We start from the raw sequence: 20,117 nt of genomic DNA, 5'->3' as shown, positions 1-20,117 counted from the left end.
TGATCAAGAGATATTTACACCAGGAAGAACTCACACTCCTAAAAATATATGCAACTAATTCCAGTACCAGCAAAATACATAAAACTATTGTTAATAGACTTGAAGGAAGACTTATTAAAACACAGCAATACTGGGAGGTTTCAACCCCACTCTATCATCACTTGAAAAATCAAGTGGATTAAAACTCAGTGCTGACAATAATCAGATCAAATTGAATTAAAGACTTCAATATCATAACTGAACCCATAGGTACATGAAGGAAAATGTAGGCAGAACCCTCCATTATATTGAAGCTAAAAGCATTGTTAAGGATGAAACACCACTGAACAAGCAAGTGGAAACAAACATAAACAAATGGGACTATATTAAACTAAAAAGCTTCTGCTCCTCAAAAGAAACAGTGACCAAAATACGGAGAGAGCCCACGGAATCGGAAAGAATATTTACCCATCTGATAAGTGGTTAATACCCAGGATATCAGGGAGATGGAAGTCAAAACAACAATGAGATATAATCTCACACCACTGAGACTGGCATACATCAAAAAGAACAAGATCAACTAGTGCTGGCACAGATGTGAGGGGAAAGGGACTCTCATTCCTTGCTGGTGGGAATGCAGACCATTCCAGGCTTTTTGGAACACAATATTGGCATTCCTTAAAAATCTAGAAATTGAGCTTCCATATGACTGTGCAATAGCACTTCTGGGAATATATCCAGAGGGTGCAAAAATGCACAGTAGAAATAACATCTGCACTTGTATGTTCATTGCAGCACTATTCACAATAGCCAGAATCTGGCAACAACATGAGTGCCTGAGAACAAATGACTGGTTAAAGAAACTTTGGTACATCTACACAATGGAATACTATGCAGTTGTTAGGAAAGATGAAGTCATGAAACTTGCTTCTAAGTGGCTGGTCATGGAGAGCATCATGCTAAGTGAAATGAGTCAGAAAGAGAGGGACGGACGTAGAAGAACTGCACTCATATGTGAAATATAAAGTAAAATAATATGAGACTGACACCCACGGACAATAGAGACAAGGGCCTGGAACATTTCTCCATATTTGGAAGCCTGCCTCATGAGCTGGGGGAAAGGCAGGTGGAATAGTGAAGGGATCATTTAGTCAATGATGGTTGGAGGGATCGTTTGGGATGGGAGATGTGTACTGAAAGTAGATAAAGGACCAAATGTGATAGCCTCTCGTACTATATGAAAACCATAATACCCAAAAGTAGAGAGAAAGTATGGGAGAAATTGTCTGCCATATAGGAAGGTGGATGGTTGGGATGGGTGGGGGATACTGGGTACATTGGTGGTGGAGAATGTGCACTGGTGGAGGGATGGGTATTCAATCATTGTATGACTGAAACTCAAACATGAAAGCTTTTTTTTTTGTATTTTTTCATGTAGGAGTACTGCTATTTATTCAGCCACTGATTTGATGATTTAATTGGGCATGAACTCCACCTTGCTTTTTTTCATAATTTTATTTTTTTCTCTTCTTATATTTATTTATTGAATCACTGTGGGTAAAGTTACTAAGCTTTCAGTTTTGTCTCAGTCATACAATGATCAAACACCTTTCCCTTCACCAGTACTCATTTTTCACCACCAAGAACCCCAATATACCTCCCTCCCACCCCTCCCAATGCCTGTGAGGCAGATGATTTCTACTTAACTCTTCTCTACATTGATTACATTCATTATTTAGACAAAAGATGCTCCATTTTTGTTTATAATTTCCCCCCCAACAATAAGAATTGCTGAAAAGACATGTGAAATACTTGTTGGTATTTAGCTGGTATGAGAATCATATAATGTCATTTAATGATTTTGGATTTCTGCAAAGAGCCAGATAGTTTCGAGATTGTTATAGTTTGATTTGCTAGAGCAGGCACCAGTAATGTCTCCATTGTGAGACTTGTTGCTGTTTTTGGCATATTGAATATGTCACCGGCAACTTGCCAGGCTTTGCCGGCAGGCGCCATACTCTCGGTAGCTTGCTGGGATCTCCGAGAGGGGCAGAAGAATCAAACCTGGGTTCCCCGGGTCAGCCGCCTGCAAGCAAAACACCCTACCTGCTGTGCTATCATTCCAGCTTACCAATATTTGTATGCCAAATAAATTTTTAATCATAAAAAAAGACAAGGTGCTCCCTTTCACCACTTCTATTCAATATAGTATTTATTGGAAGTTTTTGCCATACTAGTTGGGTAAATAAAAGATACCAAGGCATCAACATAGGAAAGGAAGAAGCCAAACTCTCCCTACTTATGTATGACATGATAGTATATTTAGAAAACCCTAAAGACTCTATCAAAAAAGCTCCTGAAAACAATAGATTTGTGCAGTAAAGTGGCACCCTATAAAATTAATAATCAAAAATCTATTGCTTTCCCAAAGAACAAAAGCAACCGGTGCTGGCGCGGATGTGGCGAGAAAAGGACCCTCCTTCACTGCTGGTGGGAATGCTGACTGGTTCAGCCCTTCTGGAAAACAGTATGGACAATTCTCTAAAAACTAGAAATTGAGCTCCCATTTGACCCAGCAATTCCACTCCTAGGAATATTCCCCAGAGAGGCAAAAAAGTATAGTCGAAGTGACATCTTCAGTTGTCTGTTTATTGCAGCACTGTTTACAATAGCTAGAATCTGGAAAAAACCTGAGTGCCCAAGCACAGCTGACTGGTTAAAGTAGCTTTGGTACATCTACACAATGGAATACTATGTAGCTGTCAGAAAGGATGAAGTCATGATATTTACATACAAGTGGTACTACATGGAAGGTATCATGCTAAGTGAAATGAGTCAGAAAGAGGGGGATAGACGTAGAAAGATTGCATTCATCTGGGGAACATAAAGTAATAAAATAGGAGACTGACACCCAAGAATAGCTGAGATAAGTACCAGGAGGATTACTCCATGGCTTTGAGGACAGCCGCACATGCTATGGGAAAAGGCAGCTCAGATAGAGAAGGGAGCACCAATAAAGGGTGTTGGGAGGGTCCTCTCAGGATGGGAAATGTGTGATGAGAATAGACTATAGTCCAAACAAGATTTCCACTCAATATCTATTTTGCAAACCACAGCACTCAAAAGGAGAGAGATAACAAAAGGGAATGCCCTGCCACAGTGGTAGGGTGGGATGGGGGGAAGGAGGGTGGGAGGGATACTGGGACTGGTGGTGTTGGAGAATGGTCACTGGTGGAGGGATGGGTATTCGATCATTGTATAACTGAAACCCAAGAACAAATATTTGTAAGTCTACAACTGTACCTCATGTTGTTTCACTAATAAAAATTTAAGGAAAAAAATTAAAAAAAATAAAAGAATCTATACAACCCCTCCAAATCTTTTGCTTTCCCTTATAAATAATGAAATAAAAGATATTATAAAACAATCATATTCACAATTGCACATCAAAAATCAAGTGCTAAGAATGGGCTCAAATTAAGAAGTTAAAGACTTATAGAACACTAATCAAGAAATAAAAGAGAATACAAGAAAATGGAGACATATGTGCTACTCATGGATTGAGAGGATTAATGTCATCAAAATGACAATATTCCCCAGAGCACTATACAGATTCAATGCAGTCCCTATAAGGAAATCAGGACTTTTTTTCAAAGAAAAAGATCAAATACTCCAGAAATTTATGTGGAACAATAAACTCCCTCCCACCCCCCAGATAGCTAAAGTAATCCACTGGAAAAAGAATATGGGAGGTATCACTTTCCCCAAATCGAACTGGTTGTAACGTGGTTGTAATTAAAACAGCATGCTACTGGAATTAGGCGGAATTAGGACAGATCAGTGGAATAGGATAGGGAACCAGAGACAGATCCTTAGGTAAATGGTCAGCTAATCTTTGAAATAGGAGCAAAAAATATAAAGTGGATCCTCTTTAACAAATGGTGCTGGGATAACTGGACAGCCACATGCAATAAAACAAGCTCAGACCTCTTTCTAATGCTCTGCACAAAGTCATATAAAAACAGATGAAAGACCTAGATATCAGACCTGAATTCATAATTCATATAGAGGAAATTTTAGGCAAAGCTCTCTGTGACATTGAAGCTATATCCATCTTTAAGTATGAAGTGCCACTGACCAAACAAGTAGAAGTAAAGATTGTCAAATGGGACTACATTAAATTAAGAAGCTTCTGTATCTCAATGAAAATAGCGATCAGAATACAAAAACAGCAACAGACTGGAAGAAGTTATTTGCCCAGCACTCTTCCAACTAAAGGCTAATAATCCAAGATATATACATTGATAAAACCTCAAACAAATCCAACCCTATAGAATAATGAGATATCACCTCATACCACAGAGACTGGAACTCATCAAAATGAACACAACAACCAGTGTTGGCAAGGATGTGGAGGAAAATGAACCCTTATTCACTGCTGGTGGGAATGTCCATGGATCCAGCTTTTGAACGACATTATGGACATTCCTTCAAAAACTAGGGGTTGAGTTCCCATATGACCCAGCAGCTCTACTCCCGAAAATACACCCAAGGGTTCAATAGCAGAAATCAGAAAAAAAAACCCTTCACTCTTGTGTTCATTTCAGCATTATATAAAATAGCCAAAATGCAGAAAGAACAAAATGCCCTTGAATGTAAGTAAGTAAGTAAAGGCCCTCCCGTTGATCATCGATTTGCTCGAGCGGGCCCAGTAACATCTCCATTGGAGACTTTGTTGTTACTGTGTCTGGCATATCGAATACTCTCGGTAGCTTGCCGGGCTCTCCTGGCTAAATAAACCATAGTACATACATATATATATATATATATATATATATATATATACATACATATAGTACATATACATACAGTACGTAGAATACTATTCAGTCTTAAAAAATCATAAAGGCATGTACTTTGCTGCAATATCAATGGCCCTGGGGAGTATCATATTGTGTTACGTCAGAGGGAGAGGAATATATTCAGAATGATCTCTCTCGTATATGGTATATAAAGAAGACTCACGAGGGAATATCAAATGCAGGATGACGATAGAAATGAAGAGTGGGAGAACTGATCTTCACTAGGAAGTGTGGCACTGGGCAGGTGTGGAGAGATAAGTAGGGAAGGAACAGTAGAGCAATGGGGGAGGAGAAAGTGCCTGCCCCAGAGGCAGGCTGTAGGGCAGGGGGAACTGGGGACACTGTGAAGGCATCTGTGTTACAACAATATACACCTGAAACTCATGAGTGTCTTTGTCACTCAGTGCTTCCATTATTAAAAAACAAGAAAAAAAATGTGGGGCCATGTGCGCTCAGGGGCTGAGGGGACACTCCCGCTCATACTAGACCAATGTGGCTGGGGTCAGTGTTAGTGCTTGGAGGCTTCCAGGGCTGCAGCCAGGATGCCCCCCCGCACATGGTGCCGAGGCTCAAACCCAGGTCTAGCAGGGCCCTGAAGACTGTGCCATCTCCTGGCTCTTAATGGATCTTCTTTTCTCACAGAGGGGGGAGACAAAAGTAGAGAGATTAAGTGATGACTCTGGCCACTGCCAGTGTTAGGGACAGGGGGTGATGCTTCTATCAGGACAGACAGGGAGCCCAGACTCACTTATTATTCGGGGTGGGGGAAGCTCACTTGTAGGGATTGTGTGGCTGGCTGGAGGGGGTGGTTTGGGCCTTCGGGAAGCGGCTTCCCTCTGTGTATGGCCCGGAGAACCCTGTGTGCTGCATTGCCATATCCTGAGAGTCGTACTCAACCATCTTCTGTTGGTCAGTGTTTTCCTGTCTGCTTCTTGACCTGTAAAGTTAGTCAAAGGAATTAGGCTCAGACAATGGCCGACAGACCCTCACAGCTAACTCTCCTAATCCATTCAACAGGGCTTGAAAATTTTGAGAGCATTAGAAATTGACAAGGGACTTACCATGAGACATTTTTGAGAGCATCAGAAATTGCCAAGTGAGTGACCAGGAGAAAACAATCACACAAAGGTCCCTGGCCTCTTGTCACCTGGCTTCCGCAGCTGTTTACATTTCAGAGCCATCAAAGGTCTGTTACCCTATTCATGACTCTCTTTGGTGTAGACCCTGAGTTTGAGGACACTCTCCTGTAAGCCCTGACGAGCACCACCACCATGGCCAATGCTGATGTACACCAGTGTCTAATGTCCCAGCCCCATCACAGTTTTGCGAATAAATTCAGTATTTTATTTCTTTTTGGTTTTTTTGGGTATACCCAGCTGTGCTGAGGAGTTACTCCTGACTCTGTGCTCAGAGAATCACTCCTGGTGTTACTCTGAGGACCATATGCATTGCCCAAAATCAAACCAGGGTCTGCTGTATCCAGACAAGCTTAAGTCTTGTACTGTCTCTGTGGTGCCAGTGTTTTTTTTTTATTTTGAAGTATTTGTGGAAACAAGCAGCTGTTTATGGAGCTATTTTTAAGAAAAATGAACCATTTATGGAACTTTTAAACTATTTATGGAAACAATAATAGATGCCAAAGAGAAAGGGTAATTGATGGGACAAGTTTGTATTTAACCCAATTCAGTGTTTAAAGAGCACCTTTGTGAATAAAATGAGCTCCAGGTATGAAAGGAGAACTATGCATTTCCAGTTTTCTACTGCAAATTGTTTGCAGAGGCAGCTGGGATGCACCCAAAGATACTCAGGGACTGCTCCTGAGGGTGTTCTGTGGATCAAGCAGTGTTTGGGATGAAATCCAGGCCTCAATTCAGAGGGTATTCTCCAGAACTTTAAGTGATTTCTCCAGGCATAAATATTATTTTTTGAATTTTGAACCACATTACTCAGGGGCTACTCATAGCTCAGGGGATTACAACTGGGCCTCCTGCACACAGTGCATGAGCTTAGACCACTGAGCTTGCTCTTAAAGTCAAGTGCAAGACCTTGGTGGTGAAGAGGCATCTGAACCCCAATTAATCCATAACAATTGGGGGCCACCAGATCCACATCCAGCAGCACTCTGGCACCATGAGTAACCACAAACCAAACAAAGGACTTGACCCATGAAAAGCATGAGCTCTATCACCAAAACTGTCTCCACCCCCTACCCTGTGAACTCTGATCATGGCCCCTAGTCCCCAGGAGAGTGTCATGAAGGTAGAACCTCCCCTGAATTCCTGCCCTGTGACCATACTCCTGCATAGTGAGACTGGGCGAGGCCTCCTTGGCAGGAAATGCTCTTTCTCAGTGTGCCCTGGGCTGAGAGCCAGCGTGCCTCAAGAGGGAGGTGATGAGAGTCTTCCTGGATGGGACTCCTGGTGCTACTGCGTCTCCTGTGATGCTCTGTGCACTGTGAGTTCAGCATGGGGGACAGGAGAGCCAGCCAGTCCTCTAATGAGAGCAAGGCAGCCTGGTCAGACATGGAGTGTTCTGAGCCCCTCCCAGGAAGGGGATAGACACACTTCTATTTCCCAGTTCGCATTCTTATAATCAGACACAGAGAATGAGTTATTATCAAAGTAGAATAAATTAGAAAAGCATAGAAGAAGCAAAATATTTTAAGAACCTAAAATCTATTTATTTATTTGCATGAGTGAAAAGTTATCCATCTTGCCAATATAGAAAGTGTGAGCTAAATGTTAATTCTTTAATAACTCATTTTTATCAAGTGCAGCCTCACTTGGTATAACTGAAATGGAGGGAACTTTGCATGTCTAAATATTTATGGGATAAGTGAAGGCTCCTTCTCCAGTTCTCAGAGCACCAAGGTGAGAAACGGCCGTGAAGAAATGCTTCAGTGCAGACCCCAGGGACTCCTCAGAGGCTGGTGTTTGGCCCTTTACAGGGGGTTCTGACAGAGGAGTGATACAAGACAACACCAAAGGAATTAAAGGCTGGGAACAGAGTTTTTAATAGTCCAGGAAATGGTTGCTAAGCTACATTAGAGAAATAAGAAAAATGAACCTCCACACATTATTTTTCCACTGCAAAGCATCCAAAATTATGTACATGATGGATTTCTATTTTATCTGATTCATTTTTTGTTTTGTTTTGGCACCATTGGCCACCCCGATGGTGCTCAGGGGCTTCTACTGGTTGTGTGCTCAAGGGTCTCTACTGGTGAGTCTCAGAGGGTGTGGGAATAAAGCTTGGGTTGTCTGCATAAAAACCAAGTGTCCCACATGTTTTTTGATTGCTCAGGCCCCATAAATGTCATTTTAAAGAAAAGCAATCTGGAAGTTTAAACGAATGAAATGTTTAGTTGCTTTGGGGTAGTAGTGTTTGTAAATTTTCATTTTTTAAAAATATTTCTCTATTATATGATACACTTAAATATATAAATATAGGATTATTTATATAAATATATTACGATTATACAACAATATTATATACATTTGGTTTGGAAGCCACACCCAGTGAAGCTCAAGATTTACCTCTGGTTCTGTGCTCAAGTATCATCCTGGATGGAATCAGAAGACCCTATGTGATCCTGAGGATGAATTTGGTTGGCTGTGTACAAAACAAGCACCTTACCTGCTGTACTATATAGCCGTATTTTTTATATTTTCTTAAACGACTACATCGAGCTGATAGAATCAGAGGGAACTCAAGGTGACACAACGGGATCAGAGAAGTCTATCTCTGCTCCATATCTTGCCCAAGAGATGTGAGGTTGGTGCTGTGGGTGTTTGGATACGATAGAGTGTGATGTCGGGCACTGTACCCCGGAAGGGGCAGGTTCTTTCTTACCTCACCCCCATGAAGATCATTGCAATCATCAAGCCGAGAATGCAGATGCCTGCAATGCTTCCCACGATAGTGAGGATCAGCTGAAAATCTGTAAGGGAGAAGGGAAGGTAGGATTGGCTACCAGCAGCCGGCAGCCCTGTCCACCACCCAGGTACCTTCATTCCTAGGGTTCTGGCTTAAGTTTCAAAGAGTGCCAGGACTGGAAGAGCTAAGCAGCCTATCCTCTGATCAGGGTTGACCCCCACCCAATTGCATCTTCAGAAATCAAGCAGAAGAGGTAGACTTGCAGAGAAAAGATCAGAACTAGGAAGGAGAGAAGGAGAGGACTTTCTTGGACCTCATGTGTGGATGGGATCTCACTCCACGTCCACGTCCACATATGCACCTAACTTCCTCCCTCCCCTTCATTCCTGACCTCTTAAGTCGAGGAAGTCAATTTTGGGTGCCTAGTTCCTCCCTCCCCTTCATTCCTGACCTCTTAAGTCGAGGAAGTCAATTTTGGGTGCCTAGGCACTAACAGGCCATGAAATGGCCCTTAAAGTGTGGGCATGAAGAGTGTATTAGCACTCATCCTGTTCTGCATCTGATCCAACTTGTGTTACTGAAATGGCTAGAGACAGAGTGTGAGTGCAACATGCCCAGGGGATGGCAAACTCAGAGTGTGAGAGTGTGTGAGAGCCATCAGTATCTCTTGCGTGGATTGTATGTTCCTGGTCATAATGCAGATGCACTGGATGAAATATAATGCTATTAAAATAAATCTCACTTTTTCTCTCAACTTTCTACATTTCACTTACAATTTTAAAAACTTTAAAATTAAGCAGGAAGCTTGAATTATACTTCTATTAGACCGTGCTAGTCCAGACTCTTGTCTCTTTCGCTGATTACCACTCTCTGTCACCTGCAGCCTGGATTCTTCAGGCTGTTGAGTCTGGCAAAGACTCCAAAGGTCACGCAGTCCAAAGCTTGCTCTCTTTTTTGGCGGGGGGGGGAGGGAGCTCACAACTACTGGTGCTAAAGGTTAGTATTAGGGGCTACTCCTCAAATGTTCATGGAGACATTTCAGAACTGGGGATCAAACCTTGTGTGCCTGCATGCAAATAAAGCACAATAGTCCATAAAGATGTCTCCCTGGTCCCAAATCTCTCATTGTTTAGGCATGAACATTAACAACACAGAAGCCAGAAAGATTTAACAAATACAGCCTTGGGCCTAAGAGTGCACTCAAAGGGCCTGAGCTTTGCATGCAGGAGCCCTGGGCTGGATCCCCTGAACTACATAGTGCCTCAAGAAAATGTGGAGTGGGAGGTCCCTATTCTGTGCCCCAGAAAACCAACCAAATTCAACTTTGTAACAAATTAAGTCAAAGTTCTTTTTTTCTACTATTTTAGGGGTAGAGAGAGGTTTCATCAGGATGTGCTCAAGACATAATTCTGGCTCTGTACTCAGGGATCATTCTTGGTGGAGCTTAAGAGAACATTCTTGGTGGCAGGAACTGAACATTGGTAGCTGTGTGCAAGGCAAGCACCTTCCCCATCTACGACCACAAACAAATATTTATCATCATTTGCATTGTGGTTGTCTTGGAAGCAAACTGTAATGTTTCCTTCATGCTGGATTGGTGTTTTTTTCTTAAGTATGCAAAATGTAAAACCTATTAACCCAAAATATAAAAACAGAATTTTCCAGGTCTTGTGTGTGGGTCTGAGAAGGAATGAAGCAAGAGCATTTGTAATGCCACATCTGAAAATATGAAAGAATTGAAGATAAAGGCAGATGGATTCTTTAAATGTGTGGTTCTGGCACTGCTCTCTCAATCATTTTTGGGATCCACTGGATATTGTTCTGTCTAAGGCAGAGAATTGATCACTAATCTATACCAGAGGAAATGAATAGCATGTCAGGACACTTTTGTTTATAAGGAACACACCAGTGGCACTTGCCAACATCAGCACTGAGATCAGCTCATTCCTGTAGCAGTAGCTCTGCTTCCCGTTACCTGAAGGGGACAAGGGTGGCCTGACCCCGAAGACAAGGTGTCAATCTTTTCTTACTTTTGGGAGTGAACTAGAACTCCCGGACATGACTCATTTATAAATGTAGCCAATGTCTGTTTCTCAAAGATTCGATAAAGACAGAGATTCATACTCACTGTCTTGACAGTTCACTCCTCTGTAGCCAAATCCACACCTGAAACAGAGTAAGGAATTGGGCACCACGGTCAAGGTCAAGAGCCTCTGAGATGGGCATGGGAGTCCCACTTCTGCTTCATTGCCTCCTTCCATATCCCACTTCCCCCTTCTCCCTATTTCTGCCTCATCCTTCCATCCTTCTGCTTCCTTCTCCCTGGTAATCATCCTCCATGGAAGGTGGAGGGATACCACTACACAAATCCATGAGGCCGCATTTGCTCCTGAGTATTCAGGTGGAATCCTCTGGCCCCTGAGGTCCAGGAAGATTCAACCATTCAGGTGAAGCTGAAGCCAGGAGCCTGTGGTATGTGGGCTCCCAATGGGGGAATAGTACATTACTGGCAGTGTGTAAGAAGCATGATCTAAGCGCTTCCAAGCACATAGAGAAGGTCCAAGAAAACACTGATGATGATATATTGATGATGATGTCTAAACTGCTCTGCTTTTTAAAATTTAGTCACTGTGAAATTATGAAGTTGTTCATTATTGTATTTTAGGCATACAATATTTCAACCCAATATCTTCACCAGTGTCCATTTCCCTAGACCAATGTCTTCCCCACCACCCCTGCATCCCACCCACCAGTCTGCCTCCACAAGAGGCACTTAAAGAAAGATTCTGCTTTGTGTTTTACAGTACTGTTACTAATAGGGTCTGCACATAAGGCTTCACTACCTTTCAGCACCACTTTGTCTTCCCAGTTGAATACTTGCCTCCACTATATTCATTGCCCTTCCCTGTCTTCTCCCACCCTCCAACTCCCCACCCACCAAAAAGTGACATTTTTCATTAAAGATCATTTCTCACATCCTTTGTTTTCATTGTCTTTGGGCATTTGTTATTCTTTATGAGAAAATGACACATATGAGACAATAATTCTGTGTCTGACTCTTTCCCTCTGACTCATGTGACTCAGCATGATCCAGATTTTTCCATGTATATATTGCTCCACTTATGCCTGGTGCCAATGTCCTGATTTTAAACCCAAACATTCTCTGCAAGCTATATCATTTTGGCCTGGCTTTAGTTAGGAAGGATTTAAAGAAAAGTAGTTAGAGTCTCTTACTTTTGACAGATCCCCTTTCCAGCATCCATGTAGTCTGGCAGGCACACACATTTAGAACGCGCCAAAGTTTCATCCCACTGGCAATGCTTATTGTATTTTGAGGTGCAGTTTTGAGGACACGGAATAGCTTTGAAAACACAGAGATGTCTGGGTAACTCACAAACAACCTCTGCAACACCATGTGCAAAATCCCAGCTTGAAATTTCTTTACCTTGGTTACACAGACATGTGCATGGGCTCAGCCATCTGCTCCCCCCAAATACAATGGGTTGCCCTCCTCTCAGCCCTGACCCCTACTTGGTCTGAATGTGCAAAGTTAATATTCAGATTGTTCAGACTCTGGTATGTATGTGGACTCTTGAGCCAAGTTTGCATGTTGCAATTGTGAACGGAGAAATAATGAAGTTGTAAAGAACATTTGGGGAGGCAGTAGAACACTTACGAACACAATGAGAGGCTTGTGGGGTAGGCCTGTACATTCCTGATTTGCAAACACATTGCGAACCGTCAGCACAGTTGTTTTTATTCCGTACACAGTTATAATAATCACACAGATTTTCACCTAAAAGGCACAAATATTTAAAATGGATTTAGAAGGACACTGTGGATATAGCCACCTGTGAAAGCACCCTACTCCATTATCTTAAAATTCTTTAATTTTAACATTTAACAAATGGAAGTCCAGGATTCTGGAATGCAATTCTCAGTCCTCTCTTTCATGCTTTTACTTATAAAATTCAATTTGAAGTACTTGAATCCAGTGAGGTACAATAATGTTCAAATTTGAGATTTTACACCTAGCTGTGTGCTGGGTTCCACAAGAGACATAGTAGCTATAAAATGTTTGAGCACCATCTCTGTAGAGTTACCCATTTTAATCCATAGAAAGTTATTTTGAGCGTCCCACAATTTCGACAGTAAGTAACGTGGGAACCCAGGGGCTTAAGTAACTATTGACAGCATCATAGAGGAAACTGGTCTTGGTTAAATCATAAAAGACAGAGAAGACCTGAATATCCAAAAGAGAGGCAAAATATACCTATGAAGAATGAACAAATCATGAAGCGAAGCAGAGAATTCTTGTCAAGTAACAGTGGAGTTTTATAGAGCTGGGAAGAGGTGGAATTGGGCAGTAAAGAGGTGGGAGAAAATGGAGAATTGGTGACACTGCCATTGGTTGGTTGTGGGTTCTTGGTTCAATCATTTCACTATTGGAGGTCAAAGTTCCCTTCAACTATAAAATGGGATTAATAATTCTTGTTTTGCGTGATTGTTGTAAGAATTGTATGAGCTAATATAAAAATAAATCCACACCAGGAAAGCCTCAATAGCCCAATCATTCATCCACTCACAGGTGTAGCAGAGTTTGAATGCAAAACTGAAACCAATGACTTTTGTACTAAAAGCCCAAGGATCCTTTGGTAGATTTTGAGTCAGGGCATGGACATGTAAGAAATTCTAATTTAAATTTTATTTTTTGGTTTTTGGACTGCACTCAGTGATGCTCAGGGGTTACTCCTATATCAGCACTGAGGGATTACTTCTGGTGGTGCTCAGGGGACCATATGGAGTGCTGGGGATCAAACCCAGGTCTGAGTCATACAAGAGAAACACCCTTCTTGCTGTATTATTGCTCAGACCCATGCAAGACATCTGTAAAGATATTAGGTTTTTTTTGATTGCCACTCAATGCCTCTTTTGCAGACCATGGCACTCAAAATGAGAGAGAGGGAAATGCCCTGGCACAGAGGCAGGGTGGGATGGGGGCTGGGGGGTGAGGGGATGCTGGGATCCCCATGGTGGGAAATTCGCATTGGTAGAGGGATGGGTGTTTGATCATTGTATAATCGAAACCCAAGCACAAAAATGTGTAAGTCTACAACTGTACCTCATGGTGCCTCACTATTAAAAAATAAATATAATAAAAAAATATTAGGTGTTTTAAGTATACTTTTTTAAAAATTTTGTTTTATTTTTATAAAGTTGTTCACAATAATTTATTACATTTAATATTCCAACATCAATCCCATCACAATTATACCTTCCCATCATCATATTTAAAATATTTCCACCCCAACCCACAAAAATAATCCAAGGCAGGACATAAATAATTTATTCTGTGTCGCTTATTATGAATAATCTACTAAAAGTGACCCAAAAATGTTTCCTCAGGGGAAAGTGCGTGAAGATTATTGTGTTTCACCCTGGAGATATTAGGCCCTTGTATAAGAGATTACCAACACGTTGTTAAAAATTGAACCTTTGCCTGCTAATATGTGTGTATGCATGTGTGTATATCTATTTATATTTCTATATATTTTCTCCCTGAGATTGGTTGCCTTCTACTTTACATCCCATTAAATGTGGTGTGCTACTCTTGGTACATCAGTGGTGTACAGTATGAGATGTCACATGGTCCAGGAAAGGAATATTAGTTTTCAGGGTAGAGAAATAGTCCAGGTTTGTAGGCTTTTACCTTGCACAGAGCCAAGCCCAATTCTACGCAGAGCACCACGTATGATTTCCTGAACACCCCAACGAGTGATCCCTGAGCATAGAGTCAGGAGTAAGCCCTGAGCTCTGTCACTTGCTCACTCCTGCCTCCAAGAATATTAGTTTAAACATAGGTTGGAAGGCTTTAGGAGTAAAATATGAATCTGAGAACAAAGTGGGGGCAGATGTGAGGAATGGAGCAGGTAGAATAGATGTGCACATCCTTTCTTTCATCACCTTCCATTCAGAAATTACTCCCATGAAAGACTTACATACACACACTGAAATAAATTCTGACTTTTTACACAAATCACAAATCATCCTGTTAATCGTCGATTGCCTCGAGCAGGCCCCAGTAATGTCTCTTTCATCCTAGCCCTGAGATTATATTCAAGGCTCTTTAGGAGAATGAGAACCATCATTGTTACTGGTATTTGGCATATTGGGTACGCCACGGGGAGTTTGCCAGACTCTGCCATGTGGGCAGGCTACATTCGGTAGCCTGCCAGTTTGTCCAAAGTAGGACTTTTTACACAGAAGAGATAATATGACTTGGGAATAGAAGCAGGATCACTGCAGAAGACATTTTTCTCTTAGTCTGAAGGTCAGCTCTTGCTCTTGTGGCCAATGTAACTGTCATCTGATATTTGTTAATGTGTCCGTGGAGCCACATTGGCATAAGAGTGGAGAGATGCTGAGAGAAAGTGTCAAAGATTCGATTTCACTTAGCATGATACTTTCCATGTAGTACCAATAAGAGCAGAGACAAGTACCAGGAGGTTTAATCCATGGCTTGGAGGCCAGCCGCACACACTAGGGGAAAAGGCAGCTCAGATAGAGAAGGGAGAGCCAAATAAAGGGTGTTGGGAGGATTCTCCCAGGATGGGAGATGCATGCTGAAAGTAGACTATAGAAGTAACATGATTGCCACTCAACGCCTCTTTTGTAAACCACAGCACCCCAAAGGGAGAGAGAACAAAAGGGAATGCCCTGCCACAGAGGCAGGATGGGATGGGGGGATGGGGGTGGGAGGGATTCTGGAATCAGTGGTGGTGGAGAGTGAGCACTGGTGGAGGGATGGGTACTTGATCATTGCATAATTGAAACCCAAGCACAAAAACTTGTAAGTCTACAACTGTACCTCATGGTGTTTCACTAATAAAAATTTAAAAAAAAAGATTAGATTTCAGAATGAGGTCAAATGATTTCAAACATGACAGCACCTAATTTTCAGGTCATCACTAAGGAGAGCCCACATGGAGATTTATGCAGGATACCCCAGCTCCATCTGAAGAAGGCTTTTGGTACTTTCAGCTGCTGACCATTCTGAGAGGTGAGTTCCCATGCAAATGGGGCACCTTCATTTCCTCATACTTAACAAGTCTCATCTAGCCAAAACAAGATTGTGTGAGGTTGTACGGCAACAATTTTCTTTTCCAGGCATAGATATTGTGAATAAACAACCTTTTTATTCTGGACCAGATTCTGATCCTCAAGAGACAATGAACAGCAGATAGAAGTGATAGGCATTTTGGAAGTCAAGAACCCAGTCGTTCCCAGAGAGCACGAGAGCAGGCCTTGGGTAAAGAAAAAAAAGATACAGTTCTATGACAAGAGACCAGAAGATGAAAACAGTTCAAATAGGTGAGGCATTACTAAAATGAATGGTAAACTATGCAACTACAAATGATCTCTATAAGCTATGAAATAGTGATAAAGGTGAGAGAGACGGTCATGGAGCTTAAGAAACAGGATGATTTGCAGAAGTATTCTTCAGATAAAAGACAAACAAAATATGGAAAAATATGCATCAGATAAACATGGTATGGTAAAACCTCCCAAAAGAAAGTATATTTAAAATGTCACAGTCTAGAGTGTCAAATAACCTGAGACTTGTCACAAACACTTAAAATAAGAAAGAATGAAGGGTAAAATGGAAAATGTGTGTGTTTGACAGAGAGACTGAGATAAAAAGAGAAAGAGAATGTAAAGCTGATGGATAGACAAAACACACACACAAAAAGAGGCAGTGTGGTATAGAGAAGCCTCCAACTTCTCTGAAAGAATTTAAATAACTGATCCAGAATGCTTTATTTCAGGTCTTCAGCGAACACCAAGAACTTCTATGAACTCTTGAGTATAAAACATGCTGGGAAATTATGAATGAATAGAATTTGTCTTTACTTTCAAAAAGAGAAATATTTTTTACAAAGTAAGGAGTGAACATATATTTCAAAGTGAAAATTTAAGATTACAAATAGAGGAAGTAAGAAGCATGAGGACGTAAGAAGAAATTAGGATAATGAGTGTGAGGCATTGAAAGAACAGGGTTATAAGAAGGGAATGAGGGGCTCAGGGAGATGGTATGGTGGTGGAGCACTTGCTCAGCACAAGGCTTATCAGGTTATATTCCTGATACCACATAAGGGCCTCTGTACACTGTTAGGAGTGATGCCTGAGCACAGAATTCATAGTACGCCCTGAGCACCGCTGGGTGTGGCCCCAAAGTTAAATTTTTTTTTTAAAAAAAAGTAAAAAAAAAAACCCATGGTTAAATACCATTGAAAAGTCCAATATATTGCCCTCAGCAGCAGCCTCGGGATTTGGCTGCTAGTCCTGGGAACCAGCTGCATTAAGCTCCTCTGAGGTTGACCCTGCCAGGTCATGGAAGAGATGTAGCAGGTCTCCTCAGTGTGAGGGAGTGAATTGCAATCACAATGTCCATGCATTCATACCTTCCTACCCAGGCCCATCACCAGGGTCCTGCCACTCTGTTCCTGAGCACGTGAATTGCTTGGACCATCAGAATCAATGTTAGACATGGCATGAACAGACCTGAGAAACATGTGTGATTCAAAAATCCCCCTCTTGCTGCTTGGGAAACCCTCTTGGACTAGCATGCTAGAGCATGCAGGATAGTGTGGAGCAGATAAACCATCCAATTGTGCCCTCTTGGGTTTAGTCAGCCCCAGTCGGCTTACGCAGTACTCTAGGGAAGAGGCTTAAAAGTGAGCCCAATAAAGACAAGTCAAAAAACTAGACCAGAAGAAATACCTGCCTCTTCTCACTCAAAATTCTGGTCCATAGAATTCTGAGGAGGCAATACAAAGATGGTTTGAAAGCTAGAGCTTGAGGGTGGCTTTTAACCCCCCATTACATCTATTCTCTGCTTTGTGTATAAAGTCATGGAGAAAAATTCTAGGTAAAACTTTCTAAACTCATCTGGAAAACTATAGGTTGGTGTCAGGCCTGTATTTCTTCACCATTCCCTGTACAAACTCTGTTTTCCATGACTATCATCCTAGACAGTGGAACAAACTGGTCAGTTTGATGCCTTGAGGGATGGTTGGAAAGGGGGAAAGTCCAGTGGAAGAGGAAAGGGAGGAGGAAATTGCATTCCTTATTATCTCTTGATCAAATGGGATGGAGAATTTACAGAACGACAGCCAGGCTTAGAAAAATTACTTCATACTTACTAGTGTATGATAAAGTGTTTGGGTACGCACTCACAGCTTGTATCCGAATTGCTTTAGTCACTTCTTCTTCAGTTAGATTGAAGTCTTTGTTTAAAATATTCACTACTGTTACTTTAACACGTGAGTTAGATTTTTCTGAAGTAGACAGGCTAAAAGTGAAGCAAAGTCATCGTTTGGTTAACTTAATGGAGAGACTAACAGGTCTACAAATTGACCCAGACTCCCAAATCTCCCAGCTCTAGTCTTGACGTACTCTCCTCCTTTCATCATTGAGGCCAGTTATGTAGTTACAATAATATGACCCTTGACGACACTGAAGATCTCTATTTTATTTGCAAGATACCTGATATTCAAGATGATCAAAAATAGTATCCGGTTGGAAAACACATATGAAAATTGTGAATAGTCATTTTCTGGGAGCTATAATCTCTAAAATGTCTATAAGTAGGGCATGTGGTGTAGGAGGATAGTAGAGTGGGGAGGGCATATGACTGCATGTGGCCAACCTGGATTTGATCTCCAGCACTAGGTATGATTCCCTGAGCACTGTCAGGGTTGTGGCTCCATATCAAATGAAAGTTGGAGTGATAACAGTGGGTAGGGGCTTGCCTTGCATGGGGCTGACCCAGGATTGAGTCCTGCCATCCCATATGCTGCTTTAAGCTCTGCCAGGAGTGATTCCTGTGAGCAGAATCAAGAGTAAGCCCTAAGTACGTTGGTATGGCTCAAAAACAAAACAATAAAATCAAATGAACAACACCCCCCCCCCCCAAAACCAAAACAAAACAAAATAAATAGGACATGTAACATTTGCCATAGTAAGCTATCATGTTCTATAGGAACCAAGATTAGGGTTCTTGTGAACTGTTGAATCTTTGTACTTAGCGGTAGGGTGTTTGCCTTGCACGCAGCCAACATGGCCGACCCGAGTTCGATTCCTCCGCCCCTCTCGGAGAGCCCGGCAAGCTACCGAGAGTATCTCGCCCGCATGGCAGAGCCTGGCAAGCTCCCCGTGATGTATTCGATATGCCAAACACAGTAACAACAAAAGTCTCCAATGGAGACGTTACTGGGCCCGCTTGAGCAAATCGACGAACAACGGGAGGGCCTTTACCTTTACCTTACCATTTTTCCTAAAAGCTGCATAGTATTCCTGGTGTAGATGTACCAAAGTGAGACAATTTTTTAAAAGGATTTAAAAAAAGACAAAGGCTGATTGGCTGAAACTTTTAGCATTACATTTGTCCTGATCAACTGCCTTTTCTATATTCCATTTTAACTTTGCAGTAATTACTGAAAAGGCAGTCAAAGTACTTAGGGAATACTTATAGCCATGTTGATTCTGAGCTGTAAAAACCCAGAAGAGCCCAGACATTCAAAACTTAAATCAAATTTTGTTTTTCGGGCCAGTCATCTCAACAAAATATTCTTTTTGTAAAAAATTAGTGGGTTTTGTTTGTTTTCTTGTGGGGGCTGGAGCAATAGCACAACGGGTCGGGCGTTTGCCTTGCAAGTGGCCAACATAGCTGACCCGGGTTTGATTCCTCCGCCCCTCTCAGAGAGCCCAGCAAGCTACTGAGAGTACCTCGCCTGCAAGGCAAAGCCTGACAAGCTCCCCGTGACGTTTTCAATATGCCAAAAACAGCAACAAAAAAATCACAATTTGTTGTGAAATGTTACTGGTACCCGCTCGACCAAATCTATGAACAACAGGAGGACAGTGCTACAGTGCAGTGCAGTTTTCTTGTGTGTCACACGCAACTATGCTCAGGACTTTCTCCTGCATTTGTGCTCAGATTCACTCCTGGCTGCGTTTGTGAGAACATATGTAATATCAGGGATTTGACCTGGCTTGACCATGGGCTAGACAACCACCTTAACCCTTGCGCTACTTCTTCTGAACTTGAAATTTTAATTAAAATTCCGTGGCACGGGTCATTTGTGCAAGGGGTTGGAGGTGGCAGTGGCGCCCACAGAACATTAAGAAAGGGGCACTTGGCACAAGGTTTTCTTTATCAACAGAAAAACGACCAAAAATTCATGGAATAATTCTGCAGTGAAGTTAAGAAACAAATGCTAGGGGTCACAGTGACAGTACAGTGGTTAGGACATTTTCCTGACATGCAGACAACCCATATTCAATCCCTGTATCCCCATATGGTCCCATATGGTCCTCTGTGCACTGAGTAATTTCTGA

The 20,117-nt window shown here is 41.9% G+C and overlaps 1 protein-coding gene across 1 annotated transcript in view; it reads right to left on the bottom strand.

The window, feature by feature from the left end:
- Positions 1 to 5,612: 5,612 nt before the first annotated feature.
- The window catches only part of MUC13 (mucin 13, cell surface associated), a 32,158-nt gene continuing 17,653 nt past the window's right edge, over positions 5,613 to 20,117 (bottom strand). Inside the window, exons 6-10 of the mRNA XM_056126486.1 lie at positions 17,955 to 18,069; positions 12,394 to 12,513; positions 9,534 to 9,624; positions 8,694 to 8,781; positions 5,613 to 5,778 (exon numbers count right to left, since the gene is read on the bottom strand). Of these exons, the coding sequence (XP_055982461.1) occupies positions 5,613 to 5,778; positions 8,694 to 8,781; positions 9,534 to 9,624; positions 12,394 to 12,513; positions 17,955 to 18,069 (580 nt within the window). The remainder of the gene's footprint in view (positions 5,779 to 8,693; positions 8,782 to 9,533; positions 9,625 to 12,393; positions 12,514 to 17,954; positions 18,070 to 20,117) is intronic.

Source organism: Sorex fumeus, unplaced genomic scaffold, assembly GCF_029834395.1.
Source record: "Sorex fumeus unplaced genomic scaffold, SorFum_2.1 ptg000063l, whole genome shotgun sequence".
NCBI lineage: Eukaryota > Metazoa > Chordata > Mammalia > Eulipotyphla > Soricidae > Sorex > Sorex fumeus.
Note: the sequence above shows the minus strand (reverse complement) of the source record. Positions and strands in the feature narration are given on the sequence as shown.